The sequence below is a fragment of the Schistocerca piceifrons genome, chromosome 5 (assembly GCF_021461385.2).
Source record: "Schistocerca piceifrons isolate TAMUIC-IGC-003096 chromosome 5, iqSchPice1.1, whole genome shotgun sequence".
Classification (NCBI taxonomy): domain Eukaryota; kingdom Metazoa; phylum Arthropoda; class Insecta; order Orthoptera; family Acrididae; genus Schistocerca; species Schistocerca piceifrons.
The window spans coordinates 591519905-591533326 of NC_060142.1; the positions used below are offsets into that span (position 1 = coordinate 591519905).

Below are 13422 nucleotides of genomic sequence, written 5' to 3' on the forward strand. Positions count from 1 at the left end.
GACATTTGACCCTTTTCTGCTGCTACCAAAGGATTAAAAAATTAAAAGCAGGCCTTTCAAATATATTTCATTTGTTCTACATTCATGTGTGTAAACTTCAGCAACAGCCAAGGACATCACCCTCTTACATAAAAAATAGGATTACTATGGTGTCACAGATTTTACTCTCACCCTTTTCTCAGTGCTTCTGACTTTCATTCTCCCTCCCAGTAGGGAAAAGTGTACATAATAAATTTTAATTCTAATTCCAAGCAAATGTGCAATTACCAAGTGAATAAACATTTCCTATGAAACAGCAAGCAACCAAAGTCATGAATGAATACATGCAACATGCTACCTATTTGACATTTATTACAACTAAATTAAATGAGAGTGATAGCAGGACACAAATATAATGTATTTCAAACTCATTCCCTAGCTCCTACCAAGCACTGCACTCAACAGCCCTTTCATAATTGTGACAGTTAACACAGAAACAGCAAAGAGTATCTCAATATCCCTTGCACAGCTGAAAACAGTACCAATAAACTTATATAACAACAAGATCTTTTTTCCATCAGATAAAAGTGAACACACCTATTTTTTTGTCAATGTGACGTACCCTCTTACTCATAATCTGCTCATATGTCAGATGCTGATAATCAACTTGCATATCAGTACGAACCCCACTGTCCTTAAATAGGCCTATTACTATTGGTCACTCCTTTCTCTCATTAAACAACCAGCTCACAAAACCAGCAACAGAGCAATGTGCAGTTTAACAGAATGATGATGATGTGCCTTGGCATATTTCAGACACAGAAAGTGCTATTGAAGGTAAAAGTGTTAGAAAAACTTTAAAACTAACTGGAGAGCAAATTCTAAACCTCCCTATTTATTTCCCTCTGAGTTCTGCTAGTCAAGCATCAGGGAAAGAATTTAAAGTTTGTACCAAATGGACAAATTGAACACGAGACCAGTTTATAGTTCATTGGCAGAAACCTATAAATAAATTAGCATGAAACAAATGCAGTAATCCATTAAAACAATAAAACATTTAAAAAATTAAAATAAAACTGAAGCATGAAAAGAGATTTGCATAAAAAATTGTCTGCTACAGGAAACTACTTCCTAAGACAGATCAAATGGAAATGAAAGAGAAGCAAGGATAACATTTGTGTTCATGAAATTGTGTGGCAGTGGATAACAGCTGTAATTTGTCTAATACATGGCACATAAAGGTAATTTTATTGATTGATGAGGATAGTGGAATTAAAGTACACAGTATAGGAAGTATTGTGCAATCTCAGGCTATATAATCAGAAAAATGAAAAGCATCCATCTCGTACAGAAAATCTGGAGATTAAACAAAATGAATTACACACAGTATTGTAACAAGAAAGCACACACCTACATATACACACTTACTCTGTAGGCCACCACAAAGAGGAGAAAGGCTGAGGGCAGACACTTTATCACTTCTGGACTATGTAGTAATACAGCCACCTTTACAAATCTTCATCGGTCCTCATTTTTCTGATATAACCTTCATCATTATTACAAAAGACTGATTCTCAATAATACAAGAGCAATCCTATCTGTTATTCACAACAACCCCACTTGACTTCATTGAGTACATCTGTGATACATCTGCCCATGCTAATCAAACCAGTAATTCTATGTTGCTCTTCTATTAGTCTCCATTCTCTCTATTCTGTAAAACCTATTTGGTACAAATCCCAAACACATGAATGATGCTCAATAATGAGTCAAGATGAGAGCTTACTTAGACCTGACTTGCATTGACAACTCTTGTCCTATTTTTTATTGATTTTGCAATGATTTCACAGATTAATCTCTTTTAACTGCACCAACCAGTTAATCTGGTACAGTGCCCATCAATGTACAACCTGATTGACCTTCTAGCTTCTCTGACATTCCTCCACCCACATTTCGTGCCCTAAATCCGCATAACATGATGGTACCTATGAACTTGTGATCTGACAGATCTACCCCACCTTTCCAAACCCCACCTCCAACTGTCCATTTTTACTTCCTGAGGAAGGACCTAACTGCTCAAAAAGCTATGCATAATTTTAATGCATCCATTAGCAACACTGGACTGTCAATCTCATCGAGATGAATACTACTAAGCCATGCAAATTCTGCAGTTTTGCTATTTTCTCACATGAATTTTTCTTGTTGTTGTTGTTGTTGTTGTGGTCTTCAGTCCAGAAACTGGTTTGATGCACCTCTCTATGCTTCTCTATCCTGTGAAAGCCTCTTCATCTCTGAATAACAACTGCAACCTACATCCTTCTGAATCTGCTTAGTGTATTCATATCTTGGTCTCCGTCTATGATTTTTACCCTCCACGCTTCGCTCCAATACCAAATTGGTGATCCCTTGATGCCTCAGAATGTGTCCTATCAACCGATCCCTTCTTCTAGTCAAGTTGTGCCACAAATTCCTCTTCTCCCTAATTCTATTCAGTACCTCCTCACTAGTTACATGATCTACCCATCTAATTTTCAGCATTCTTTTGTAGCACTACATTTCAAAACCTTCTATTCTCTTCTTGTCCAAACTATTTATCATCCATGTTTCACTTCCATAGATGGCTACACTCCATACAAATACTTTCAGAAAAGACTTCCTGACACTTAAATCTATACTCGATGTTAACACATTTCTCTTCTTTAGAAAGACTTTCCTTGCTATAGCCAGTCTACATTTTATATCCTCCCTACTTCGACCATCATCAGTTATTTTGATTCCCAAATATAAAAACTTGATTATTACTTTAAGTGCCTCATTTCCTAATCTAATTCCCTCAGCATCACCTGATTCAATTTGACTACATTCAATTATCCTCATTTTGCTTTTCGCTTTTGTTGATGTTCATCTTATATCCTCCTTTCAAGACACTGTCCATTCCGTTCAGCTACACTTCCAGGTAGTTTGCTGTCTCTGACAGAATTATAATGTCATCGGCAAACCTCAAAGTTCCTATTTCTTCTCCATGGATTTGAATTCCTACTCCAAGTTTCTCTATTGTCTATTTACTGCTTGCTCAATACACAGGTTGAATAACATCAGGGATAGGCTACAACCCTGTCTCACTCCCTTCTCAACCATTGCCTCCCTTTTGTGCCTCTTGACTCTTATTTGCTCCCTGTATTTGACCCCTGCCACCTCCAGAATTTGAAAGAGAGTATTCCAATCAAAATTGTCAAAAGCTTTCTCTCTGTCTACAAATGTTAGAAACACAAGTTTGCCTCTCCTTAACCTATCTTCTAATGTAAGTCACAGGGTCAGTATTGCCCCGCATGTTCCAACATTTCTACAGAATCCAAACTGATCTTCCCCGAGGTTGGCTTCTACCAGTTTTTCCATTTGTCTGTAAAGAATTTGTGTTAGTGTTTGCAATCATGACTTCTTGTTGTTGTGGTCTTCAGTCCTGAGACTGGTTTGATGCAGCTCTCCATGCTACTCTATCCTGTGCAAGCTTTTTCATCTCCCAGTACCTACTGCAACCTACATCCTTCTGAATCTGCTTAGTGTATTCATCTCTTGGTCTCCCCCTACGATTTTTACCCTCCACGCTGCCCTCCAATACTAAATTGGTGATCCCTTGATGCCTCAGAACATGTACTACCAACCGATCCCTTCTTCTGGTCAAGTTGTGCCACAAACTTCTCTTCTCCCCAATCCTATTCAATACTTCCTCATTAGTTATGTGATCTACCCATCTAATCTTCAGCATTCTTCTGTAGTACCACATTTTGAAAGCTTCTATTCTCTTCTTGTCCAAACTATTTATCGTCCATGTTTCACTTCCATACATGGCTACACTCCATACGAATACTTTCAGAAATGACTTCCTGACACTTAAATCTATACTGGATGTTAACAAATTTCTCTTCTTCAGAAACGCTTTCCTTGCCATTGCCAGCCTACATTTTATATCCTCTCTACTTCGACCATCATCAGTTATTTTGCTCCCCAAATAGCAAAACTCCTTTACTACTTTAAGTGCCTCATTTCCTAATCTAATTCCCTCAGCATCACCCGACTTAATTAGACTACATTCCATTATCCTCGTTTTGCTTTTGTTGATGTTCATCTTATATCCTCCTTTCAAGACACTGTCCATTCCATTCAAGTGCTCTTCCAAGTCCTTTGCTGTCTCTGACAGAATTACAATGTCATCGGCGAACCTCAAAGTTTTTATTTCTTCTCCATGAATTTTAATACCTACTCCGAATTTTTCTTTTGTTTCCTTTACTGCTTGCTCAATATACAGATTGAATAACATCGGGGACAGGCTACAACCCTGTCTTACTCCCTTCCCAACCACTGCTTCCCTTTCATGTCCCTCGACTCTTATAACTGCCATCTGGTTTCTGTACAAATTGTAAATAGCCTTTCGCTCCCTGTATTTTACCCCTGCCACCTTTAGAATTTGAAAGAGAGTATTCCAGTCAACATTGTCAAAAGCTTTCTCTAAGTCTACAAATGCTAGAAATGTAGGTTTGCCTTTCCTTAATCTTTCTTCTAAGATAAGTCGTAAGGTCAGTATTGCCTCACGTGTTCCAGTGTTTCTACGGAATCCAAACTGATCTTCCCCGAGGTTGGCTTCTACTAGTTTTTCCATTCGTCTGTATAGAATTCATGTTAGTATTTTGCAGCTGTGACTTATTAAGCTGATAGTTCGGTAATTTTCACATCTGTCAACACCTGCTTTCTTTGGGATTGGAATTATTATATTCTTCTTGAAGTCTGAGGGTATTTCGCCTGTTTCATACATCTTGCTCACCAGATGGTAGAGTTTTGTCAGGACTGGCTCTCCCACGGCCGTCAGTAGTTCCAATGGAATATTGTCTACTCCGGGGGCCTTGTTTCGACTCAGGTCTTTCAGTGACTTATTAAACTGATAGGTCAGTAATTTTCACACCAGTCAGCTCCTGCTTTTTTTGGGATTGGAATTACTATATTCTTCTTGAAGTCTGAGGGTATTTCACCTGTCTCACACATCTTGCTCATAAGGTGGGAGAATTTTGTCATGGCTGTCTCTCCAACAGCTATCAGTAGTTCTAATGTAATGCTGTCTACTCCTGGTGCCTTGTTTCAACTTAGGTCTGTCAAATTCTTCACGCAGTATCATGTCCCCCATTTCATCTTCATCTACGTCCTCTTCCATTTCCATAATATTGCCCTCAATACATCACCCCTGTAGAGACCCTCTATATACTGCTTCCACCTTTCTGCTTTCCCTCTTTTCTTTGGATGAATTTTTCTTATGATGAAAATAATATTATGTATGTTCCCATATCTGCCAAGTGAAAAATGTGATAGTAGTTTCTAACGGATAATCACTACATGTGAAACTAAGTAACTAATGTAAGAGCAATGTCCAATGCTAAAAGATAAGCCAAACCTATGGCAGTTATAATTCACATTGTATGTTTTGACACTCTACTTCCACTGATGTCTACCACCATATTTCTAGACAACGACAGTTTGCACTGGACAGCCATTCATTCATTTTCTGTGTAGTTGGTGTATACAGTAGAGGCTTGTCTAAAGGACTTCATGCCCCAGATCTCTTCTTATGGTGAGCATAAGCTGTTGTGATGTAATTCTCAAAATTATTTCTAATCTGACTGAAATGCAGAACATGACTTTTGCAGTTAGAAAATAGAAAATGTGAATCCTACTGAGAATCATCATAAATGAGTTACAGTCTGTGGAAAATATGCCATTACTCACATTCATTATATCCTAATGCTAAAAAATAACAAAAATTAAGGGTGATGTACGCAAATAAAGCATGCATCTTGCTGTAGAGTTTCAACATACAATACTACACAAAACAACAACTAAAACAGACAAAAAACAAACAAAACACACACACACACACACACACACACACACACACACACACACACACACATGAGAAAGCAAACACATGTCTACAAGCTTGTCATGGTGTCTTTTAAAGAAAAATATAGCAGAAGTGGAAGTTTATGTTTATCGTCTTCACCTGGGTCGTTGCCGTTCATGACCTGATGGGAGGGGCTGCCATATCATACCTGCACCAGTGCGCACTCCTTTGCCAAAAGTAGGATCTTCCTGCAAATGAGAAATGAGGAAATTCATCTATCTTTAGAAGAGGCACCAGACTTCTATATGCTGTTGATGATTAACCATTTTCAAATTCAAAACTAAAAAGTCAAGGAGTTGCCTCACATAAAGAGCACCAAAAAGTGCTGACAGGTATTCACAGTGTCACAGACCTTTGGGCTAATATCTAGAAAGTTACACAAATGTCTCAGCTTCACAGTGTTTGTGCTGGAATGATTCACTGGGTATAATAGAATTCCCACGATGTAATATTTATGGGTCACACTGACAAAATTATGTATGGATGTAGTCAGTCAGATAACATGCAGGAGGCCTACAACTTCTACAGCTACTTCAGAGTTCTCTCTTCTCTGGTGTCAAAATGTGACCTTCAAAAATCAAGTCACAACAAATCATGTCTAGGAAGTACAGAGCTTGGCAAATAACTACAATTTTCTTTTTGCCAAGAAAGTCTGGATGAATCATCTGGAGCACTGTCATGAAGCAACTGGCAGTATCATAGCCTTTTTGTAAGTCTTTCTTTGCATCTAATTATGTCACAGAGATGGTAGAGAACTTCAGGAGTAGTCTTTCACCATCTTTCGTTATTTATTGTACCCAATGATTTGATCATGTAAGCACCGGTACTTTACGATAGCAAACATCTTAAACGCAAGGTTATTTTGTATCAAGTAACTTCCATTTTCAAATTCTATTTTCTAGAGGGTGATTTAAGAGTTTGCTGTATACAGTTACATCTGTAGTTTTGACAGCTCATTTCTTTTCCTATGCTGGATAGCTGAACCTATCGTATCCCAGTAGAGATAGCTCTGAAAAAGGGGTTGGGTTGCAAAAGGTGAGGTAATTTTCATTTCTTGTGTTGTTTCATTTATTACCCCTCTCGTGAAAAACTCAAGATTTAGATCTTATCCCCATTGTGTTCTATCTGACATCTTGAAAAAACTGCAAGAAATGGCACTTTTTTCAGTTTTTTCCTCAATAACTTGCTTCTAATGCATTTTAAGCAAAAATATCACAATATCAATTTTAAAGGGTATTCAATTTCCTGTAAATTTCATGCACAACATGTTGAAAAATTCTGATTAGCTTCCGAGATATGAGGTCGTGAAAATCAGCAAAAATGTTAACAAATAGCAAAAAGTTACATTTGTCAATGATTTCGCCTTATAGCTTTTGTTTAGTGCAGTTTTGTTTGCAATGCATAATAATCATTGTTGTAAGTGATTTGATTTTCTTCAAGATTCATACAGAACATTTGCAATTACTTCCTACACATGCTGAGAAATGTTGCATTAACAATTTTATTGAAAGTGGACTCTAATCTGAAAATACCATCCTAAGTCAAAAATAATATTCCTGACCATATCATCATCTCTAAGCCATTCTGTATGCAATATATACATGTAGTTCATGAGATTAAAATAGCCTAGAGAAGATTATGTCTGGTGATGCCTGAGCTTGACCTTGACATTTGGGAGCTCACATTTTTAGATCATCACGTTTTATCCAGCTTAATATTTGATACTATTTAAATTATCCCTCATGATTGTGCTGATATGAACTACACAATTTACAAAAGTGAGAGATGTGTTACGCTATCCACACAAGACAACCCATGTTTCTGCAGTACCAGCACAAAGTGTAATAAGGAACTGGAAACACTAGAGTAAACTAGCAGCACAGCCAAACTGTGGGTTCAGTGTTTCCAGTTGGTCACACTGATAAAACAGTTTGCTGAAACAGAAAAGACTGCAAATTGGCAGCTTCATTCTGACACGATTCAGAAAATTTTGCCATATTTTCATGCTGGTGGAGACTTCCACTTCACCAAATGGGCTCACCTACAAATGCAAGATATACTGACTCCCTAAGATAAAATGGATCCAGTAGTATTTCAAAAATTCACAACTCGTGTTTATCTCACAATCAGCTGCTCTGACAAGGTTTAGTCTTGGATATTGTAGTTGAGTAACCCCCATGAAAACGATGAAGGGTTCTTGAGGGATGAGGCATAACAGACAGTGTCATCACTTGTTGGATTCTGGGGTTAGCTGCATAACAAAATGTTTGTCATGCATCTCAGTGGCTGTTCCAAATTTTCTAACATGTTATACATGAAATTTGCAAGAAATTTAACACCCATTAAAATTGATATTGTCATATTTTTGCCTAAAATGCATTGGAAACGAGTTACTGTGAATGACACACAAGGGGAAGAAGATCTAAAACTTGGATTTTTCATGAGAGGAGTAATACATACAACATACCTGAAAGTCAAAATTACTCCACCTTTTTAAGTCCACAATTCTATCACTACCAGGTTATAACAGCTTCACCAGAGCCTCGATTTTCCAGTACATTTCAATGTTCCTGTAGGACCTCACAGCTACCACAGCAGTTGTGGGACACAGTTCTCCACTGCACTTCACCACTTAATGTGACACTTAGACAGGGAAAGGGGTGAACCCCTGAAAATGGTTTAAACTTTCAAGGATTTGGTGAGAATAATACATGGAAATGGAAGAAATTACAAAGGGATAAGTGAATGTGCGAGGGGTGCTTATAGGTTTATGAGAAGTATGAGAAGAATTACAGTATATAAAACAAAGAAGTCCACCCAGAAAGTACAATGCTGATATACCAAACATATTACATACCAATCCTGTTTTATAATGCAAAAAACTGGTTCATGAAGAAACAGGAAAAATGTAAATTGTAAGAGAGTGAAATGAAGTTTTCAAGAAGTCATATAGGTGCAACAAAAATAGAAAAAGTGAAAAGCAAATGTGTTAGGGAGGTAACACATGACAAACCCCTACAACAAAAGATTAATGGAATAAAATTAAAATGGTATTGGCTTGTGAAAAGAATGGATGAGAAGAGGATGCCAAGGAAGATCCACAAGATTGATGATGGAAACCAAGAGACCAATGGGAAGGTCAAAGGACAAGTGGGTAAAAGGAGTGGAAGAAAGCTCAGAAAAGAGGAAAAGACCAGGCCACAGCAATGACAGGGAGGTGGCGGGAAGCCAACAGAGGCTCCAAGCAGACACTGCTAGTAGGGAGAAACTGTACAAGATGATAAAGCTGTAATATGTTTCACATTTAATTTATAATTTTTAAATAAAGATGTGTGTTACTATTACATACATGGTGTGGCAGCGTTCATAGTAGGATATTAAAAACATGCCATCATGCAGTAACTGCAATTTATTTGTTACCTCTTATGTTGATTAATAGTTAAACATATGCCATTTACTAATGTGTAAGTCATTGTCCATTGTGTGGATTACTTTTTGAATATGACTCCTGTCAAATGATTCCCCCTCTGCACAACACATTCATCTAGGGGGCATTGGAAGCTTTCCATAACTCAGTGTAACGTATTCCCTGGGATATTGCTGATGGCACTTCTCATGCGATCCTTCAACTCAGGAATGGTGGCACAATGTATTTGGAACACTTCTTGCTTCAGGTAGCACCAAAGGAAAAAGGTTGCACATGAGAGGTCAGGTAAGCGAGGCAGCCACAGCCAAGAAATGTCACCAAAACAGGAAATTACTCTACCGGAAAATGTCTGTCGCAAGAAATCCATGCAAATTCTGGCTGTATGCAAGGTTGCTCCATCTTGTTGAAACCATAATTGTTCCACATCCACATCGACCATGCCTAGCTGGGGAAGAACGAAGTCTTGCAGCATCTTTTGGTAGCATTCATTGGTGACAATTACAGCCACACCGCTGTCATCCTCAAAGAAGTAATGGCCAACAATCCCAAAGGAAGCAATTCCACACCACACTGTGACACAAGAACTGCGCAAGGGCCAGATGTGCAGTTCATGTGGGTTTACATCACTCCAATAAAGCATATTCTGTTTATTCACTGAACCACATAACTTGAAATGAGCTTCATCTGACATCAGGATGGTGTGCAACATTTGTGGATTTTGGCAAACGAGATCAAGCATGGTTAAGCAGAATGTTTCGTATGAAACCCAGTCACGAGGCCTAATTTCCTGAACAATCTGCAGCTTATATGGGTGAAAATGGAGATCTTCATGCAATATTCTCCTGAATGAGTGATCCAACATATGCACAGTTTGCACATGATAATGAGCAGATCTTTTTGGGCTAGGCAATAGTGCAGCACGAACATTTTTCACAGCTTCTGGTGTTCACATAGTTCTTTCACTTCTTCCCGGTTTGCCATTGCAAACAGAACCTGTTGTTCGAAATGCACATATCCACCTCACAATGGTCCGTCCATCTCAAACTTTCCCATGACCAAGTTGAAATGTTGCCGAAATAGGTGCTGGGTAGCAATAACAGAGTCATTGTTCTTGAAATAACTTTCAACAGAAAAGGTGCGATGTTGTGCATTACACTGCTCCATATCTCTGTCACACTCAAAATGGCAGCTCATTAGCACATGAACATGGCATGAGCTGGCGTGCATTCCTGCAGTACTACGCAAGTCAAATTATGCAATGAACGCTGCTGCACCATGTATTATGAAACAAAATGTCCTCTTACTGAATAGGAGTGGTATTCTAGATATGATGTAAAACGTCTCTCAAACATTTTTAACATATGTGTTACACAACAGAAAATCCAGGATGGAATAATGACAGTATTATGGAAAGGACAGACTGCTAAATGCCATATAGTGGAGATGCTGAGTCTCAGATGAGCACAACAGAAAACTGTCAAACAAGTAAGCTTTTGGCCAAAGAGGCCTTCATCAGAATTAGACAAAACATACAGAGTTTGATCTCAGCAACCAGGCTGTGGTCATGTGTGTGTGTGTGTGTGTGTGTGTGTGTGTGTGTGTGTTTGTTTTATCCAATTCCAATGAAGGCCTTTTCAGCCAAAAGCTTATTTGTTTGGCAGTCTTTTTGTTGCGCCTATCTGCAACTAGCATCTCCGCTATATGGTGAGTAGCAAACTATCCTTTTCATTATACAGGGCGTATACACAGACAAGAAAAAATTCCCAGGTTTTTCCGATTTCCCAGTTAAAAATAAATTTTCTCCCAGGTCAAAATACACTTTTTCCGTGTTAAGTGACAGTATACTTTCCCTCGGAACCGTAAAAGTTATAAATCCTTTGAATGGCTTCATACACCGGCGTAGAATTTCTCGGCACTACAGAAAACGAAACTCAGGAGGAGGAGGAGGAGGAGGAGGAGGAGAGGGGGGGGACAAGTTTTGGAAAGACCTTTGATGTGTAGTAACATGTACAATGTAAATTTTCATATTATGAAAGTATAAATGCTAATTCAACCAAACACCACATGTTACTTTCTGGAGCATTGAAATAGAGATTGCGGTGCGATGACAGCGGATAATCACAGCATAGATCACGTGATGTAGTCAGCCAACAGGATCATCGCTGTTAAGTGGTGCGAATACACAAATAGGAAAAGTTAATGGTTTAAATTAATGTACACATTGTTGCTACAAGAAAAGCAAAGTTTTCACGTATAACATTAGTCTCTAAGATTTGTGGGGACGTAGAACCACTGGCTCAAACCGCAATAATATCGCTATCCTCAGGTAGTGAGAACAACTATATCTTTACCAGATCAGTTCTCTGTAGTACGCGCTCTATGCTACATGCATCGTATATACGCTGCAAGGATAGAAGTATTCATAGTAAGTGACGGGAGTGTGAGTGATTATTTATCATCGTAATTACCACGCCCGCTCCCACTGCCCACAGATTAAGAAGCTCCAAGAGAAGCTAAGCTTTCACATATAATGTTGATCTCTTTTGCACATGTTACACTTTAAGATACATCAGACAAATGTAATCTTCTGAGCTCTAAATTCTTCTAAATGGCTCGTCCTCAAAGAGTTGATTTTTAAATGAGAGCCAAATGCTCTGATTTAAGAAACCAGTTTCAGCAGTTGCCAGAGACCGCCAGATAAAAGGCGTCACCGCTCTTGCGCAGGTACGATGACGTAGGAAGCCCGTATGTTCATACGTGTAAGACATTTAAATATCTTGCATTGTGTCATAAAGGAAACAAGACATCAGAGGATACTCCAAGAGCATCGGAATTTTGTGAACCATATTACAATGCACAATTTGGCTTATAGTGCACATTCCATGTCGAGATTCCCAATGAAGTAGGCCTCGACCTGACATTATGCTTTTCAGTGAGCTTTCTTGGACTACCAGTACTGTATTATGTCATGTTTCGTTCTTTACTATGGTATAATGTCATACGTGCTAGAAAATGAAAATGTGCACTTGAAATGCAGCGAACGGTTGAACCTAGCCAGTAGCATGAAATTAAACACTTCGTTTCAAATAAATTGACTGCCTCAGCAGAAAAGATTAATAAAAGCTAAATCTTATTAGCATACCGACAAAAATAACTTCATTGTTCTGCAAGGCAATTAATGCTTGACTGTCAGGTTTCCCCTCCACACCGCACCAAGACCCTAGATCTGGGCTTGGTGCGCGTGCATGAATCTGGCAACTTGGGCGCGCCAGTAAAATTTTTATGGGTAGCATCTTGCTGCTTGTTACTACTGCTTATACAGGTAACAGCCACATTTCAGTAGCCAGAAGTGGGTGAAGGTACTACTCATACGCGACTCAACTGCACATGCACATGAGCCCACTCACAATTGCTCAAAAGAATCTTATGTAAACAGTTGTGATGTCACGCTCATCGGAAGCAATCTGTTATGAAGCACTGCACAGTCTTCCTAAAGCCTTTGACACATTTTGCTGTCGGCAGACGCTTGTATGAGCACTGTGTTTTGTTGTTGTATATGGTGCATTTTCTTCGCAACTGAAGTTTTATTTTCGTAATTTCTCTCGTTCATGTTTTATTGCTGCAGTATTTTTCTGTAGTAACGGGATACAGTAATATCCTTTGTTAGAGTATAGGTTATTACCATCTGAAATTGCAAAACTTTAACCGAAAACTAAAACAATGAAAAATTCACAGAATTCTAAAAAATTCCTGGGTTTCCCCGGTTTTCTCCCGGATGAAAAAATTCCCGGGTTTTTCCCAGATCTCCCGGTTGTCCTCGGTCGTATACACCCTGTTATATATGTGTTAAGTTTTACAACATTTGGAAGTGTGTACAGTTTTATGCTCATGTGATAGGTTCCTTATTGGCATCTATCCGTGTTTGTAACGTGCGACATACATAATTTATTGTCTCGCATTGTCGTCGTGAAATTTGACTTTTTTCCCCTCATGTTTTCATCACCAATAAAATATGTATTGACAAAAATTAATATTTCCAAGACATATTTGCAATTCAATGACTATTTTT

General features: G+C 38.4%; 1 protein-coding gene across 1 annotated transcript in view; it reads right to left on the bottom strand.

The window, feature by feature from the left end:
* LOC124799297 (piezo-type mechanosensitive ion channel component) overlaps nucleotides 1-13422 on the bottom strand; it is a 715678-nt gene that overhangs the window by 210257 nt on the left and 491999 nt on the right. The window contains exon 33 of the mRNA XM_047262884.1: nucleotides 6026-6114. Coding sequence (XP_047118840.1) covers nucleotides 6026-6114 — 89 coding nt within the window. The remainder of the gene's footprint in view (nucleotides 1-6025; nucleotides 6115-13422) is intronic.